The 19,257-nt window shown below is 44.7% G+C and overlaps 1 protein-coding gene across 7 annotated transcripts; it reads left to right on the top strand.

The window, feature by feature from the left end:
• Window positions 1-918: 918 nt before the first annotated feature.
• LOC147172668 (chondroitin sulfate proteoglycan 5-like) lies at window positions 919-17,988 on the top strand. 7 transcript variants are annotated; one of them, XM_086078239.1, is made up of 7 exons: window positions 920-1,328; window positions 4,177-5,035; window positions 8,322-8,510; window positions 12,686-12,761; window positions 15,151-15,207; window positions 15,871-15,960; window positions 17,268-17,417. In XM_086078239.1, the coding sequence occupies exons 1-6, from the start codon at window positions 1,121-1,123 to the stop codon at window positions 15,955-15,957; spliced, it is 1,476 nt and encodes a 491-aa protein (XP_085934365.1). In that variant the 5' UTR covers window positions 920-1,120; the 3' UTR covers window positions 15,958-15,960; window positions 17,268-17,417. The 7 variants fall into 7 exon arrangements, with proteins under 7 accessions (XP_085934369.1, XP_085934365.1, XP_085934363.1 ...); XM_086078243.1 differs by lacking the exon at window positions 15,871-15,960 and having other exon boundaries at window positions 919-1,328; window positions 12,686-12,839; window positions 17,268-17,988; XM_086078237.1 differs by lacking the exon at window positions 15,871-15,960 and having other exon boundaries at window positions 17,268-17,988.
• Window positions 17,989-19,257: the final 1,269 nt, after the last annotated feature.

The following is a 19,257-nucleotide window of genomic DNA, read 5'->3' as shown; positions in this document are numbered from 1 at the left end:
ACCGAAATGCCATCAATCCGCTCCAGCTTCCCCGAAATACCCAACAAAAATTGGAAATGTGGTTTTAAATGAGGAAACTATCACTATATAATTGCGCTTTATAAAAATAAAAATAAAAAGTACAGTAATTACATAATTATCATTGAAAGAATTCAACAGTTTGTGAATCATGATTTCTGTTTTTTCATATAATGCTCCTGCTGTGTGCGCCATGGCCACCACTAGGGGACAATACAGACTCGCATAATATTTAAAGAGTTTCACAACTAAGTAGCTCAGTATTGATTTTTCGCGGAGGATAAAGAATGTGTTGCTGTATCCTTTGTGTTCGAATACCTGTTGCTTATAGAGTTACCGCTACTGTAAAATCGATGCTATTTTTGATAGCATGTCTATGGTGTTATGTATTGTTAGCATTAAGCTAACAGACTTTAACAAGTTATGTTTGATGAACTACACACTTGTATTTGTCTTATATTTACATTTCAACTGGAAATGGCAACGATGTACTTTTTAAAATAAGTTTTCACTATCTGCTGCTTGTGGTGAAGTTTGTTTTCCACTATTTGTACTCCTAACTAAATGTTTTGCCTGCAACTCAAGACAAACGAATCTTAATCTTGTAAGATGGGTCACTCGCAAATCAAGGTACCTCCATGTTGTGACATGAACATAAACCACCAATACAAACCAAAATAGTTCTTATTTTGTTTTGTATTGGTGCTTTATGTTGTAGTTCTACATCACAATTAAGAAAAAAAAACAGAAGAAAGAAAAATCTGCCGCATATTGGAGCAAAACTGTCATAAAGGATGGAAGTGGTGAAGCCGTCACTCATGTTTGGGAAGTTTTGAGAAGGGGAGGAGGGAGATTGAAGAGGATAAAAGGAGAGCGGGGAGAGCGGGGACCAACACCCCCGCCATCCCCTCACTCGCCCCCCTCCCTCTCCGCCCCTGCCTCTCTCGCTCTCTCTCACTTCTCTTCTCTCTCTGCTTGTCTTCTTTCATTCCCGCCACTGCGAGCGAGCCCAGCCGGATCGGACCGAGTCGAACGCATCACCGCGCGGGGCTGGAGGCGATGGAGCCGTGAGCCGAGCCGAACCGAACCGAACCGAGGGACGATGCTGCTGAGTGAAGAAGACTCCTCTTCCTCCTCCTCCTCTTCTTTTTCTTCTTCTTCTTCTTCACGCGCACGTTCCTGTGCTGTGGACTGCGCGTGCACGCCAAGCATGGAGACCAGCTCATGCACAGGAGGCCGCCGCCGACGCACGCGGATGGCGCGCGCACTCCCGCCGCTGCTGTTGCTGTTGCACTTCATCTCCGTGCACGGTAAGACTCACGTGCACGCAGCTGCGGACCGTGCGTGCGTCAGCTGCTTGTCAACGTGGACGCGCGCGGACGAGTGTTTGCATCGGCCGTTCGTGTCGCACGCGCACGGGACAAACGAGGTCACGTGACGAGACAGATGTGCACTTATTAGTACACTTGAAATCAGGTCAGCGTGGCCCGCGCGCGCGAAGCGGCGAGGGGCGCAGATGGGTGTCGGCGTGCACGCGCCCGGCACAAAGAGGCGAGGCGCAGATTAGCGTGAGCATGAATAATGCATGAGGGGAGCGCGCACGCACGCGCGCACGGACATTCTGATACACACAAAAGCACGCCGACGGGCTCTTTGTCTGCCAACCGGGCTGCGCGCACGTCAAATAACCACACGCGCGTGCACGAGACGCCGACAGCCTCAGCATGCTGAGCTTATTAACTGTTATTTATTAAATAAGTAGACTAGAGTAGTTATAACTTATTCTATTTCAACTCTTTATTCATCTGCTCTCACTGATTTATGTGACTCAGTAAATTATTGAGTAAGCATTTTTTTTCCAATGACTATGTGATCCATTATGTGAATCAGGAAGTGTCTTAATGTGACTAATCCAGTGACTAAGTACGTAACTCTGGATGTGACTTAGTAAGTGATTTACCATGTGACTCAATAAATGACTCAGGTAAGTGACTTAATATTTGACTCATAAGGTAGCTTAGAATGTGACTCAGTAAGTGATCTAGTAAGTTAGTATGTGGCGTATGTGAGATTGAGTATGTGATTCTGGAAGTGACTCAGTACGTGCAGAGGTAAGCTTTTTTTTAAATCTGACTCAGTAATTGACTTAGTAGGTAACTTTGGAAGTAACTCGGTATTGACTCAATAGTGATTTAGTATGTGACTCTGGAGGTGACTCAGTATGCTAATGTGACTCAATGAATGATTTAGTATAGTGGTGAAGGATTTAGTACGTGACTTTATAAGCAACTTGGTATGTGATTCAATATGTAACTCAAGTGACCCAACAAGGGATATAGTATATGACTCAGGAAGTGACTGAGTATGTGATGTGGTAAGCATTTTTATACGTGACTCAGTAATTGACTAAGTATGTTTCTCTGGAAGTGACTCTGTATTGACTCAATAAGTGATTTAGTAAGTGACTCAGTATGTGTATGTGACTCAATGCATGATTTAGTACCACACTATGTACTGATAAAGTATGTGACTCTTTGAGTAACTCCGTATGTATGACTGGGTATGTAAGTCAATATGTTACTCAAGTGACCCAATAAGGGATGTAATAGTGACTTAGACCGTAATTGAGTATGGGATTCAGGAAGTGACTCTGAAAGTGACCCTGGAGGTTGAACTTGATTAAATATGTGACACTTGAACTGACTCAGTAGTAATTTAGTGTTTGACTCCGTAACTGACTTACTAAGTATGTGATTCTGGAGTTGACTCAGTATGCAAATGTGACTCAATCAAGGATTTAGTATGCAACTCATGAAGTGATTTTGCACTGACCTCTTGTGTGACTGACTCATGCTGATGATAAAGTACTGTATTGACTCAACAAATAACTCTCTTTCTTGACCGTTTCACTTATAACTCAATCGTGTAATTGTGTGCGTTTCTGTGTGTGTATGTGAATGCGTTTGATTAGAATGCTAAGCTCATGCCAAGCTATTTAAAACCTACATTAGCCATATGCTAACAGACATGACTCACGGCTGGAGTGTGTCGTTCAGGTCTCTGCGTGTGTGTGTTCTTCCCACACACCTGTCTCCACTCGCCCCATTCTTCTCGACGCGCTGCAAAGGAACCCGATGAACTCAAAGCAGTCGTATCTGCATCCCGCCGCAGGAAGCGGGCCGTTGCCAGGGAAACTGCATCTCTTTTTGTGCGCATGTGGGGTTGTGCTGGAGCAGTGTGCAGAATGCATCCATTTTGCGTGACAAAACTAAACATGGAAACCACAATGATTCAGAATACAAATCGATAAAGTGATATCTTGACTTACAAGTGTTCCAACTTACAGGTTTTTCAAGTTGTGAGTGGTCACTTAGTCGATTTTTCAGATATGCTGTCACACCAGTAGAGTAAAATAAATAAATAAATAAAACAATAGCGTAAATGCATCAAACATCGATTACGATACATTAGTGATAAACTACAATACAGGATTGACATCTCAAATGTTCACATGTATTACACGTTACTCTGCAGTTCCCCGTGTGAGTGTGTGCGTGTGCATGTGCAGCAGTAGATTGTGGGACGTCTGCGAGGATTTAACCCGTGAATGACCTCAATGACGAACTGGAAAACGACAACAAAGAGATCCGAATGCTTGTCTGGTACCACAAAGCAGATGTTCTGCTCTGTGTGAGTGTGTGCGTGATGGCATGGGATGTGTTTCCATGGCAACAGATGCTGCTGATCCAGCTGGATGGTGGAACGCCGCGCCATCATGCTCGCACGCTTCTGCGCGCCTGCCATCGAAAACTCAATAAAACCGAACATTTTGTTGAGTCCGCTTTGTGTTGACGACGTTTTGGTGTCCACCAAAACAAAACTTTTCAGAACTGTGTGTGTGCGTGTCTTGTGTCTGTCCATGTCTGTGTGTGTGTGTGTGTGTGTGTGTGTGTGTGTGTGTGTGTGTGTGTGTGTGTGTGTGTGTTGAAGCTGATGATGGTGTCCTTGCTAATCTTTAATCTGGACTGTCGAGTGTTGGGAGTGCATTAGTCAACTACTCCTTTAATCCATCCCGTAATGCCTCACGTGTCATGTGATGTCAGCCGAGTGTGTGTGTGTCAGTGTGAGAGTTCACTTCCTATTTGTGTGTGTTTACAGGAGTCGTCACGGCGACCAACACCACCGAGCTGGCCGCCGCCCTCAACGGGACCGCCCCGCTTAGCGAGCAGGAGGGTCCCACTGATGTCAGCCGTGCTGTCACCATGGGAACCGGATCCAGCGGTTCCGTCAACACTGTGACGCCCAGGGCAGGCCGCGTGGCCCGGGGCGGCGGCGAGGAGGAGGAGCTGAGCAGCGGGATGTTTGGTGAAACGGCAGTGCCAGAAGCGGGCGCCACTCCCTCGCCATCCCAAATCAGCCCTGATTCGGCGGAGACGGAGCTGCTGTTGCCCGGCAACCGTCTACCAGCTGATGTCGTGGAGGAGGAGGAGCCACCGTGGATCAACGCCAAAGACACGGCAATGTTTGACCTGGACCGACCGTCCACCGCCGCCCCGCCGCCTCCAGCTACCAACGCCGCCCAACCCGACGTCCTCCACGTGGACTTTTTCGATCCAGCCTCCCGTGGACGTAACCTGGACTTGGCTCCTCGTCCCACCTCGTCGCTGGCCCACGAGCTCCAGGGCGGCGACCCAACGTCCTGGGCCATGCCGGACAGCTACGACTACCTGACCCCGTACGAGGACGGGGTGTCGCCCACCGCCGACGAGTACCCCGACGCCACCACCGACAACGGCGGCGGCTCTCCGGCTCGCCCCAAGTCGGGGGGTCCCGCCTCCTTTCTGCCAAACGGCCCCCGGCGCGCCGTCCCAGTGGACGGCTCGGACGGGATGGGCGGATGTCGCCCGGGCTACCAGATGGTCAACTCCACTTGTCGCTCCCCATGCGACTTTGACCCCAACTTCTGCTACAATGGAGGACAGTGTTACTTGCTGGAGGACGCCGGAACATTCTGCAGGTAACACATGTGCCTATCATACATGTAACATGTATGTAGAACATATGTATAATGTAGGGTTCATCATTTGCGACCCAGATTTTAAGCGATCATTTTCCAAATAAGGTTTGACATTATACGGGTCCATATTGGGTTACTCGCCTTCAGTGTAGTACCAATTCTCACCACAACTTGCCAGGCAGCACTGAGATCTACTGGAAGAGATACAGCATATTTAAATGTAAGAAGAAGAGTCCCCAGTAATAGTAACAAAATTTTCAATAGTTTTAGGGTATTTTGAGGTCACTGGATATGAAAACAACATTGTTTTTTGGAGAGATATTCCATATTTTTGCTTTTACAACAATGTGCTAATAATACGCATTGTTATTGTCGTTATGCTAAACTTTGATGGCCTCATCTGTCTTTTCAAGCAGTATTCTTTCATTTTTGATGTGGTATCGTGAAAAGACGGCAATCGTTATCGCAGAGCATACATAGAACATGTTTCATGTGAAAATCAAGCAAAAATTCCGAAAATGAGGCAATATTAGCTGTGAACTCGGGATGGTTGAGCACCAATACCACGTATCACTATCTGTGTCAATACCAGCCTTATTTTAAAATATCGATACTTGCAACGGTGGCCGATACCAACATTAGAAGAATGGAAAACTGACATTAATTTCATGCAATTTTAATAAGATTGTGATATATATGTCTGTCATTGATTATTGGGGGGGATTTTATGTACTAGTGGTATCTGTATTTGGTCACACCACGGTATCGTTGACTTTTCACAAGTTGAGTACTTTTACTGGTATCGGTCTGAAAAATAGTGGTATCGAATATCCCTACTGTGGACTAATGCTAAAGTATAAAGACTACTTTTTTTACACTCAAATTAGATGCCATAAACTGTCAAATCACATTATCAATCAATTAATTGTCAAAAATGTCGGTAGCTCAAAAGCTAGAGCCAATTCAAAGACACTGATGTCATTTTTGGACTCAGCAGCACAAAATTACTCAGAAACCATTCAATTATCTTTGACACTCAGGAAAAAAAGAAAGTTGTTTGCCAGTGTAGCCGTTCCCACAGAGCAGAGAGAAAACATGCCTGTGAATTCTCAATCTGTTACTGCTTCCTTAAACTAGCAGTCATGTGACATTTATGGTCAATTCAGCTAGCCCGCGGCGCTGTTAGCATTAAGCTAGCAGACTTTTCGTTTGACAATGAATATGGCTACGTTAGAACATTCAATGTTCCCATGTTCACTGAATGTGACGCCATACATGATGTAGCCTCCAACGTGCAACCTCCATGTGACATCAAATACCTAACGTACGTGGGATGCACATCACATACATTTGACATACATGTGACATACATAATACATTTGACATGGGGCTTTTTACATTTAACATACAGTAACACATAACATGTAACATACACTTGATTGTCTCTGTCACAATTGTCACATGTATTAAATACGAGACATGTTACATATGCACACGGGACGCCATACATCTGACATTCCTACACGTGACATGCGTGCCATCACGCATGTTAGATACATGTCATGCAGTATGTTTGTGTCTGTGCCATCGACACTTGATTCAATCATTCACACACACGCGAGATCTCAAAGCGAAACATTTTGCTTTAGAGACGAGAAGAAGAAAGCATCAACAGATGAGAAACACGCAGAGGTGGAGCACAAATTCAATGAGTCACAACTTTACAGCATTGCCAGCGCGCTCGTGTGTGTGTGTGTGTGTGTGTGTGACCGGCAGCTTGATATAATTAAGTTTGCATGCAGCGTGTATCCATTTTACATTTCATGGAAACACAGTCGCAATAATAAAACCATCTGCACGGACACACGCACGCACGCACACACACTGCCGCCGTGTGTGTTTGAGTGTGAGAGAGTGAGAGAGTGTGTGTGCGTGTGTGTGCGTATCAGGGTTCACTTCCAGTCAATGAGTTCATAGGTCAAAGGCACAGGAGAGTTACGACTGCCAGTGAGGTTACGACAAAAGACACGCACGCACGCACTAACACTTTGTTTTTGCCAAAGCTGTCTGACACGTTCCATTGGACACACACACACGCACACACGCACACACGCACACACACACACACACACACACACACACACACACACACACACACACACACACACACACACACACACACACACACAGTAAAAAGCTATTTCTTCATTTGAAGTTCACACTCACTCTCATTTGGAAAGCATATCTATAAATATATTTATTACAGTCTGAATTGATGCAATGGTGGTCACAGGGTGGGGCGGGGCAGTTGGGGTGAAGGCTGATGTAGGTGGGGTGGGGTGGCGGTGACAGGGGGGAAGACAGATGGGGGAGGGGGGGGGGCAGCAGCGAGATGGCCCGAGGGGCGGAGATGAAGTGGAAGAAACATGTCAAATGTATTTTTTTTCTGCATGTGATGGAATGAGAAAGATTCTGCTGCTCAGGCAGAGTTGCCATGACGACCAGCACATCCCCCACCTCCCCCCCATTCTCCTCACTCTCTACTTGCAACCACTCTTACATAAACCTTCTTTGTCAGCTACTCTGTATTCATGCTGTCATTGACACACATGACCACACATTCACTTAAATGCGTCGTCATGGCGACGCACTCAATGACCATGTGATGTACACGACTGGTCGTCGTGGTAACACTTACCGTCGATGTACCGTGGCGTGATGTCAGCGTAATGCAATTCACGTCATGGTAACAGTTAGGGATGTAACGATAACGTCAATATCGCGATATTAAAATGGCCACTATATGGTCGTCGTCATGTCACGATATTAAAAGCAGCACGTCTGGTAAAAATTTCAAGTTGATTTCCATTTGTGCAGCTCTAGCACCCTCTACTGGTTATCGTAATTAATTGCATGACTACGAGTTAACTCACGATTAATCACAAATTTTATATCTGTTCTAAATCTAAAAAAATCCAAACAAACATCAATGTAGCACAATAACAATGTAGCACACGTCACATGTTGTCATGGTAACACACCCAATGCCAATGTAACACACTTAGCATGTTACCGTGACAACATAAGTGTGTTACACTGATTGCGTTACAGTGCCATCATTTTTTTAAAAGCGTAACCACATCATATTCAACGTCAGCGTAACACACAAGATTTTGTCATGGCAACTCACTGTCAGCGTAACACGCCAAATACGTCGTCACGGTAACGCATTGGAGGTCCAGTAGAGTGTCCTCCTGTTAACCATCACCATCCCTCCGCCCTCCAGGTGCAACGTTCAGGACTACATCTGGCACAAGGGCGCCCGCTGCGAGGCGGTGGTGACGGAGTTCCAGGTCATGTGTCTGGCGGTCGGTGCGTCGGCCGTGGTGGTCCTGTTGCTCTTCATGATGGTGGTGTGCTTCGCCAAGAAGCTCCACGTACTCAAGACGGAGAATAAGAAGCTGCGCAGACGCAGGTGAGGCATGTCAGCGTCACATGCAGTCAACACAAATCTCGAATTTGTGAGTAAAATTCACCCCTAAAATATTTGAGCCACTGAAACTACAGTGAGCTATTTCCTTTCGCAGGAGAAAGATTGACGATTTTATAAGTGCTTCCCAATGGCTAACACGAAGGGCTCTATTTTTGTGCCCAGTGCAATTCTAGCGCTGTTTAAATCGGTGCAGGGGCGAGTTCGACTGGGTTCTGGTATTTTTGCACTGCTGCATATGTAAACACAGCCAACTTGATTTGCCGCCAGCTGCTCTCATTCCCTTTAAGATTAGCATGCAAGAGGCGCAGGCCAGAACATGACGGAAGCAGAAACTGATCTGCTGGAGTTCATGCAAGAGGTTAAAGCTCACAATTTACGTTGTTAAGGAACTGCAAGCAGACCTCCACATGTGGATGATGTAAAGTTACCTCATCGTACAATTTACCGTTAAAAATAAATAGCTGACAGATGATTCATTGCTACTCAATATGATGCTGGCATGTGTGTTGTGAAAGCGCCAAAGACTACTTTGCTATTAGCCAGAGTTGTAGCAACATCTTGTGGCATATTAAAGCATTACAGAAAGATCACAAAAATACAAAAATTTAAATATTTAGTAAATTGCGAAGATTCTAGTAAAAGTAGAAGTACTGATTCTACTACTACTACTACTACTGTAGGCTATATAAATCAAAAATATTTAAAAACAAAGTTTTAGCTTACTAAAATTACTAAAAGACCATACAGTGCAAAAAAAAAGATTTTAAAATGCTTTCAAAGTATAAGCATAAACCATAAGCATTTGACCTGCACTTAAAAACATTCACCCTTTGGGTTGACTTTACTTCTGTTGGCAGCTTATTCCAATTATGTGCGGCATAACAGCTAAATGCTGCTTCGCCATGTTTACTTGGGCTCCACCAATTGACCTGGCTCTGCGGGCCTCAGAGCCCGACTGGGGCAATATCCATTTTGCTAATTTAGTACAATGAAGATGAAAAAAAAATACTTCTCTGCATGTTGATGTTTGAGCGCTAGCTTGATTTTTTTTTTAAATGTGTTCCCATAGTTTTGCTAATACTGTGAGTTAATTACCAAAAAATGCTAAATTAGCTCATGATAACAACTGAAAAAATGCACCTTAGTTGTATGCAGATTAGAATGTGGGGATTAAAAGTAAAAATGTCATCAGAAAAATCAACACTGAAGTACAGGTACCTGAAAAATCTACTTAAAGTAGAAGTCAGCCCCCCCCCTAAAAATCTTGACAATAATATGTTCTAAATACAGTATTTTGGTTAATATTGCATTTGTGGAATATGAGTTAAGCAGCAAAATACAGCAGTTTTTAATCCATATTAGAAGGCGGCCATTTTGCCACTGGCTGTCGATTGAAGATGACGTGAAAGTTTCTCAGGACTCAGGCAACGACCAATCGCAGCTCACCTGAACTGTGATTGGTTATTTAGCATTTTTAGCGGCCATTTTGCTAATTGCTGTTAACTGAAGATGACGTCAAAGTTGCTCAGGTCTCAAGTAACAACCAATCGCAGTTCAAGTGAGCTGTGATTGGTCGTTGCCTGAGTCCTGAACATTGATCTGAATGACTGGATAGCCGCTAGGCCAAGACTTTTGAAGCTGCAAGGTCGCCATATTGCTCCTCCCAAGAAACGTTTCTCGACATACGATCCTATACATTTACAGAATCGAACATTTGAGACAGTACTTAGTAGAAACAGCATGATTTATGATGTCTTAAATTTGTTATACATAAACAAGAGGACTTCAGACATTTTACAACTCGCCTTAAATACATGTATAAATTATATGTTTAATGATGTTTACAGGAGGAAACTTTCGTATATTTCTTATTAAAGAATTATAACTAATTCAACAAAAGATGCCCCTGCCAAATCGAATATTGGGGCACATAGCATCGATTTGTTCTTTTTTTTTTTTTACATGTTAAAAAATAGGGACCGCCCCGCCAGAAACACCCCACCCCTGCCCCCCGGCCCTATACTAACTGCCTACGAGCTGTATATGTCTAATCTGTACGTATACCGTATCATTTATACAGTAGTCTGCTCGTGAGATGGGAGGAGCAAGATGGCCGCCCTGTCGCTTCAACGGCTTGCACGGGCGTGCATGGGCTATCGGTTATCCAGTCATATATTCAGATCAGTGGTCGACAGCAAATGGCAAAATGGCCGCCCCCTGAGATGGATAAAAATGGTTGGATTTTGTTGCATAACTCATATTCCACAAATGAAATATTAATCAGAATGTCATGTTTAGACGAGTGAGGCCTCATATAACATATTAAGTACAGTTACAACGTATTTGTAGAATTGATCAATAGGAGTGGGGTCACGCTTCACCGAAGAACAACATGGCGGTTGCCGACAAGGTATCCATCTTGATGCAAACTCTGTGTACTGTAAATGTCGGAAGACGTCCAGGTGCTAAAATGGCGTCTCCTCCTCCTCCTCCTCCTACTTCTTCTAATTCCCGTTGGCGAGATGTGAGAGGAAGATGGCGAGGTGAGGAGGAGGAGGATGGATGTGGGAGGAGGTGGACTGAATGTAAAATGCAGTGAGGTGACAGTGAGATTGAGGCGACTGGAGCGGGGGGTGGGGGGTGGGGGGTGGGGGATTCAATGCAGGCGGGGGCGGATGCTGGGCCGAGTGTTTTAGCAGCCGTCTCCATGGCGACTTGGCAGCAGGTCGCTGGAATCGAACATGCAAATGTGAAGCGGCGAAGCGCTCGGGCTCCGACGCCAACTCCCACGCTAGGAGGGATATTTTTAGACCACTGGGAGATTGGTGAGCAGGTGGGGGTAACATGATGATGATGATGATGATGAAGGCCACGATGGCGAGGAGACGCCGCGAGTCGGGAGACATTTTGACAAAGAAAAAAAGATGATGTCATGGCTTCGCCGCATCCAGCTGAAAGTAGGGCAGTCGGAAAGGTAGGGGGGTTGGGGGGAGGTGGGGCTGACCTACATGCAGCTGTGCAACTTAAGCGAGGGAGGGGGCGATGCAGGGGGGAGGGGGGGGGTGGGGCGGATGGAGACGCGACAACCTCATCGAGAGTCGGAAAAGGAAGATGGAGAACATTGGGGAAGAAGTAGAAGAGGAAGGGAGGGGGAGGTAAGATGGAGGTGAGAAAGTAGTAAGGCGTAAGGAAGTAGGAGATTTGGGGAGGAAGTGAACAGGAAGAAGGAGGAAATTAAGACTCCCAACTTGAAGTTTACTGTCAAACTCAGCATAAAACAAACACAATGACATCTTTTGTATTTCAAACAACCAAACAACTTTGCCTTATGAATGCCCTTGCTAGCTTAATGCTAACACGTAATAGAAAGTGCCATTCAAGGGCTAAGTGATAGCAATAGTGGTCACAGTATTATAATAAGGCTTTATTTTGAACACAAAAGGTTGAGCAACATGTATGGCTGTGTTTTACTGCCCCCTGGTGGCCAAGATTGGAACAAGGAACAGCACAATGAATTGAATTGAAGCATTAATTCATGATGCACAAACTTTTTAATTAAAATTTAATTTACATCATTACTGTGTGTTTTTATATGCTGTAACTGAGCTACATAGCATTATTTTACTCATTCAAAAACACATTATTTTCTTTTTTGGGGGGGTGGGGGAGTCTGGAACAGATTAATTAATTTCCTTTCATTTCAATGGTGGAAGATGAGTTGTTTAGACAGAATCAGAAATGGGGTCCTTCAAAGGTCCAAAATTTTGTATTGGGCCCCACGAAGGCTTGGGCTAGCTGCGTGCTAGTGCAGTGATTGTTAAAGTGTGGTACTAGTAGCTACCACACGCGCTACTTGGGCTCACTATAGTGCCCAAGCACCGTTCAGTTGTATAGAAAGTTTTATTAGTGTTAACTTAGCTAGTGTTACTTTTTAGTGTTAATGTTCAAACTTTGTGTAAAGTTACAGTGACTTGCAATAATATTTGATGGCGGCACTTGTAGTGCATTCGGTGTTAAAGGTCTGAAAACGGCCGCACTAGTGGTTCTTTGAATGTTGATGTTTGCATCACAGATGAAAAGTTTGCTTCTTCTTTCTTGCTCTCTTTCCTTCCTCTTCTTCCTCTTCTCCTTCCTGGTTGGTGTGTGTCGCCCTGCAGTAAGTACCGGCCCACGTCGGAGGCTCACAATGATAATTTCTCGCTGTCCACCATCGCTGAGGGCTCCCACCCAAACGTAAGGAAACTGTGCGACACCCCTCCTAACGCCCCCCATGCCCGTGCATTGGCTTACTATGATAACATTATCTGTCAGGTAACGTGCTCCCGCCGCTCTCTTCTTCCCTTTTTCTGCATTTGACTCCTCCCCTTTTCCTACTCCCTCCCCCCCGACGCATGGGCATGAGTACCCCCAAGTAGAGAGACTCAGTCTGAGGCCAGGGGGGTGGCGGGAGCGGGGGATGGATGGCGGGGGGCTTCAGGAGCAAGTTTGCCCAGGAGGATGGCGGCTGACTGTTGAATAAATAAAGCTGGGCATGTAGGGTTTCTTGCAAAAGTGCGTACACCCCGCAAATTTCTGTAAATATTTTATTACATCACTTCAAAAAATAACACTTTGCTACAATCTAAACTAGTCTGTGTGCATCTTTTATAACAGTGAAAATTTACTATCCCCTCAAAATAACGCAACACAGCTGTAAGATGCTGTAGATCTCTCAGGTTGATCAATTCCAAGGTCTTGCTTTAAAAGGACGTCATCCAATCACAATGAGGCTCTTGTGTACATCTTGCGGCCTGTTGCCTTGACAACCAGGCAACGATCAATCAAGGCCGCTGCACATCCATCACATTCACTCATATCTTTCATTAAAGGGGACCAAGTCAATCTTTAGTAAATTTTTACAAATATGTCTGTGAGCAAGCCATTTTAAATTTTGCAACATTGTGACATCACAGTGGGGCTAATTTACATAATTCTGCCACTTTGGCCCAAAAGCACTGTCATGTTAAAGCCAAAAGGTAAGCAGATCTGCAGTGTCATCACAGAGTAGCACCATCTGACTGTAATTTGGTGGGTTAGTGATTACAGTTCACCAATATTCCCTAAAAAAAAAAAAAATGTGTCTCCTTTAAAATAGTTAACGTAGCGTAGCATCACAAATAATGAGGACACAGTCAAGCCCCGCCTCCTTCCCTCAATCCGTCACTCCTCGCCACCGCAGCCATCTTTCTCTCCGACCTGCGCTCTCTGCTTGCCTCTCTGCTCGGTAAGTCATGGTCAGACATGCGCCACCTGGTGGCCATGCCCGCCACTGCAGCTCTGCTACGCTAACAAACTGTCTTGTTTATCCTGAGAGTAGGCGGGACAAGGGGAGGGGCTGGTTGGCATCATCAAGTTTTGGGCCTATCAGGATAAACATCTGAGATGCAAGACCACTCTGAGATTCCACTAACAGTAGCATGGTTAGCTGTTAGCATAGCATTAGCCTAGCATGATGGGATCGCAGTATGGCGTTGGAAATAAAAAATCATGCCATTCAGCGAGCTCAATTGGTAGACGCATGGGTTATCTTATTTAGCTTAGCTTTGCGCTACAAATATTTGATGTGTTATATTGTTTGCATTTTGGTAGAAGTGGTACCACCTCTAACAGCCCGTCGCTAGTTTTGTTCTCTGCTAACTTTTCAAGGCAAACTCAACAAAGAAAATTTTCATAATTTTATCACATAAAAACAACAATAGCACAGTTAGCTGCCAGTATAGCATTAGCTTAGCATAATTGTATCTTAGGCTTTGTCAAGGAAAAAACATGTTATGCTAGCATGTCCTAATGTTCTCATTGGAATGGGTTTCCCCCCCTTACATTCAGCGAGTGCGTTTGGCAGCCACCAGGGTCAGCTTAGCTTAATTTAGCAACTATTTGGCATGTTTTTTTCTTCATTTTGGAAGTGGAACAATACTATTTTTTGTTCCTTGCAAACTTTCCAAGCAAAAGCAACAAAGAAGATTTTTTATAACACTCGCACACAAAAACAACAAAAGAAAAAATAAATACAAATCTTCATCGCATCTCCATCTCCCCCAAAGGTTTTACTTCACAACATTCCCCCAAAAAGTCACACTACTGTCAAATAAAAAGTGCACGTGCTCCCGAAAAAATTTAATTAATGTTTTTCCATACCTAACAAGCGTGTTTAATATCCCATTTTAAAATCTTATGCTAACTTCCTTTTTATTGAAAAATGAACACAGAGGCCAGCTAGTAGCTATAGCTAATTCATCTGACTAACATGGCAAGAACACTGAGTTTGTTTGATTTGTAAACAAACAAATATTTACACTAAAGCTAAAACATGAGCTGTATATACTGTAAATATGATCACAAACAATAAAATGTGAGAGACATTTATCTCTTTGAAATAAAAAAACTAATCAACTACATTAATTAGCATCAGCTAACAGTACACTAACTAAATTAGCGTAGCATTAGCGCTCTTTCTCCACTTCCTCTCTGCCTCGTCCTTCTGACTGTAGGCGCCGCATCTTTTGTCTCTCACTCTGTCGCCATGACAACGATGCCTTTCTACCTTTGAGGAGTGTAACCTTTGAACCCCCCCTCCCCTCAGAAAACCATGAGCAGATACACATGGGAGTGTAAGACCAAAGAGGAGTCCGACTGCGAGGTAAGACCATAAACCCCTCCGCCCCGTCCCCCCTCGTCCTGCCACGCTGTCAGTTAGCCCTGCCCCACCACACCTTCCTAAACGGACCAATCAATCGACCAATAACTAAATCAATCAATATATCGCCTCAACTGTCACTATGCCATCATGACCAAATATGAAAGGAGAAAGGGAAAAGGGAGAAGGGAAGAAGTGAGTGGAGCATAATAAGGAATTGAGTAGGAAGTCAGACGTAAGATGGAAATCATTTGGAAGTAATAAGGAAGTAAGCAGGTTTGACAGGAAGTGAATAGAAAGTAAAAAGGAAGTGGAAGGAATTATGTAGAAAATGCGCAGTTTTTCTTGCGCCTCAAAATAATCATCCCGATCACCAATATTGTTCAATAAAATAATAAGCATCCAATCAAACATAAAAATAATGTTTCAATGGGGGTGGGGGCAGGGGAGTCGTCGGTCTGCCCAAAGTGTGCGTGTGCCTTCATCATCATCACCATCAAAACGTTGTTTTTATCTCTGTTCCCCCCCAAAAACGCTGGAAACTCCTCGTGATTCTGTGCCTCCCACCCTACTGCCAAACCCAGCTTCCCCCCCCCCCCACTACCACCCACATGCACCGCCACCAAACCCAACAAACCAAAACAAAAACCCCAAAACGTTTTCCAGTTTCACGCTGACGGGAGGAAAGAAGGCCCGTACCCCGTAACCATGGAAGTCACGTACCCGCACGTCCTGCCCGAAGTTACGATCTAGCCGGTAAATCTACTTTTTGTCACGTGACACACACACTCAATTGAACACTTTTCGTCAGTGCGTGTGAGAGGACGTGTGAGCGTGTGTATAATGTGTGTAATGGTCATGAAAGTGAATACAAAAAAAATTGCCCTTCAAAACCATTCTGACGGTGGTACCCACATAACACCCCCAGAGGCAACATAAGTGTTTACTTGAGCGGCCAAACAGTGTTGAGGGTGGGCTTCCGCATGAGTCAATATCTTATACGTGGTGAGTATTAGGGTTGGTTTGGGGGGGGGGGGGGGGGGGAGTTGCATGTGGATGTGCATGTACCTCCTGATCTGTTTGAATGGGCTGAGGGAGGGTGATGGGTGGGGTGGGGCTGTATTCATGCAGTTCACTTTTTCCACCAATAGGATAACTTGATATTGGTACTTTAAAACTGAAACGCCCCTTCCCCCGAAAAACGTGTTACATGACAATACACAACTTACCTGGCGTTACATGCGACATGACGGTAAAATTTGACCTTACCAAACTGGTATTCAATTGAGTTACTCACATTACATGATGTTGCAAAATTTTCCAGTAGATGCGTTACACACATAATACATTACATGTGGGACGTGATGTTACATGATACTACATGTGTTACATCATCTAACATGACATTAAACATGCATTGCACAACCTTACTCAATAAGGCGTTACATGATGCTACACATGTTACATGACCTGTATGTGACATTACACGTTACATCAAGGAATGCTTGTAACGCCATGACTAACGTTACAAGTGTTACAAGATGTTGCAAGTTGCACATAGGTTATGTAACCTCATGTAACACCTAAAAGTGTCACACGAAGTTGCATAACAGGTTTCGCATGACCTGTTACACACACGTTACACGGCATTAATGTGACTAATGTTACATGACTTAAATGCGTCACATGATTTTTACACGTTACATGGCATAAGTCTTACAATTTGGTAACGCGTATAACTTCATGTAACAATTGTAACGTCTTGACGACCTTACAAGTCGTAGGTCATGATAATGTTTCGTTACCTAACGTTACACACGTTAGATGACTTGCGTGCGTCACGTGGCATTTTATGTTGTATGAAATAATTTGTCACATGGCGCAGCAGGTCTTACATGGAATATGTTACAAGCTTTATATGATGTTACACACGTTACATGGCATAATAGGTATTCATACGCAATGTTACACACGCATGATCGATACGTTGCTGTACCTATGGTCTCTGTGCTAACTGCACTTCCTACCTCCCATTCTTCGGCCCTCTCCTCCTCATTGGTCAGGATGATCCCAATTCCCAGAATAAGCTGGAGGAGCCGGTAAAGGCCCCGCCCAAGGAAGACGACGCCCTGAACATCCACAACGCGTTGACGCCCAAACACGACAACCACAAGCTACTGGGCGACGACGACTCGGAGGTCAACTCTCTGCAGAACAACATGATGTGAAAAATACACTTTTTCACCAACACACTGACCGCTGACCGCCGACCCACCCGCGCCCGCCTCGCTGCTCACCCACCAACGGGTCCATCGAGCAGCTGCCCTCCAACACTGCCGTCCAGCCCCGTCCCCTTCCTGTTGCCCTTTCATCATCACGTCACTACCTTGTTGCTGTCACTTGACTGCCCCTTACCACTTTCACTGCACACATGTACACGCACACACCCACACACACACACACCCACACACACACACACAATTCCCTGCCTGCATCGTTGTATTTTGTAAAAAGATTTCCAGAATTCCAGCGTGTGTAAAACGTGGTAAAAAGAAAAAGCTACTGAGAGGTTTTGATGTTTGTTGACTAATCCAGTGAGTGTTTATAAATATTGCAATCAAATCAGATCGATGGATCGACTTCAAACACGACGTGTCTTGTTTTCTTTGATGTGATTTCTAATCCTTTGATGTACTTTTACTGTTTTTATTTTCTACTCTTTCAACCAACGAGAACAACAAATGAGATTCCGACACTTGTTGAAATAAAACCTTTTTAACATGACCCCTGCCTGGCCGTCTGCTCTCTGTTCCGCAACAGTTACATGACATCACAGGTGTTACATGGTTACATTAGTGTACTTGCATTACATGCACATTATGTACGACAATGAAATGGGACGTTACACATGTTGCATGGCACGACATTATGTTAGTTATTATTTTTATTTTACACTTTGTTTAACCCAATTGAGAATGTCCGTCCGTTGCATAGCGGTACCTGATCCGTTACAATAATGACTTGTGTTACCCGGGTTACGTGTACCATACGCACGACGTGTGTTACATAACGTTACGCGTCTTATGCATGACAATGCGCCATGTTACACGTTGCGGGAACTATTTGCATTATGTGGCGTTACGCGGTGGTATGCCCATCCGGTAGACGAACTAGATATGTTACACAGAATGACATGATGTCCGTCTGTTACATGAATTACATGTTTTTATGAGCATGAGATGAAGTTACAGGCGTTACATGGTGTGACACAAATTATGTAAATTACACACACACACACAATTACACTGTGTTGTTTCATGAAGTTCTCAGCTTCTTTCCCAACATATTTGCATATGAACACGCACACACACAGCATATAGAGCAGCATTCAGGTGGTCGAAGTCGTATAATAGTGCTCACATGCACACTTACATTCAAATGTGCACAAAGCATCTGGCAGCTTCACACGCTCCTTTCAAACCATACAATGGCACACACACACACACACACACACACACACACACACACACACACACACACACACACACACACACACACACACACACACACACACACACACACACACACACACACACACTTGTAGTCAACCTGCATCACACCACATTTAGTCCACTGGCATGTGCACATGCGCAGACACCCGAGGCCGGCATTCTTTGTGCGTGGTCTCTTGCGGACGTCTGAGAAATGAAAGGGTTAAAAGACGCCATTGTCGCCGCCGCTTCCCAGAGTGTTGCAAGTGGGTGGGGGGGGGGGGGGGGGGGGGGGGTTGGTGGAGATTGTGGGCAAGTTTGGGTGGGGGAGGGTGGGCTGTCTGGGGACTGGCGGGCGAGGTGCCCTTGTGTCCCCTCAAATAAATAAAGAACGGGAGGGGTTGGGGGTTAGGGGTTCCGCATGGGGGTGTGAAGACGAAGAAAAGACTTTTGTAGCGTGAAGGAAACAAACACCACAATTAATCACACACAAATGCATGCACGTACACACACGCACGCACAGTTGAGGCTGTGAGTTGAAACAAGTGAAGCAAAGTAGTCG

Source organism: Leptonotus elevatus, chromosome 6 (assembly GCF_054856555.1).
Source record: "Leptonotus elevatus isolate MCC_2025b chromosome 6, RoL_Lele_1.0, whole genome shotgun sequence".
Taxonomy (NCBI): Eukaryota; Metazoa; Chordata; class Actinopteri; order Syngnathiformes; family Syngnathidae; genus Leptonotus; species Leptonotus elevatus.
Note: the sequence above shows the minus strand (reverse complement) of the source record. Positions and strands in the feature narration are given on the sequence as shown.

What these genes read in the sequence shown, in the direction of transcription:
- LOC147172668 (XM_086078243.1), top strand. Translation starts at nt 1,121, where the DNA reads ATGCTGCTGAGTGAAGAAGACTCCTCTTCCTCCTCCTCCTCTTCTTTT. An exon ending in ATGATAACATTATCTGTCAG is followed by an intron (nt 12,840 to 15,150) that starts GTAACGTGCTCC and finishes CCCTCCCCTCAG; the next exon opens with AAAACCATGAGCAGATACAC. An exon ending in AAGAGGAGTCCGACTGCGAG is followed by an intron (nt 15,208 to 17,267) that starts GTAAGACCATAA and finishes CTCATTGGTCAG; the next exon opens with GATGATCCCAATTCCCAGAA.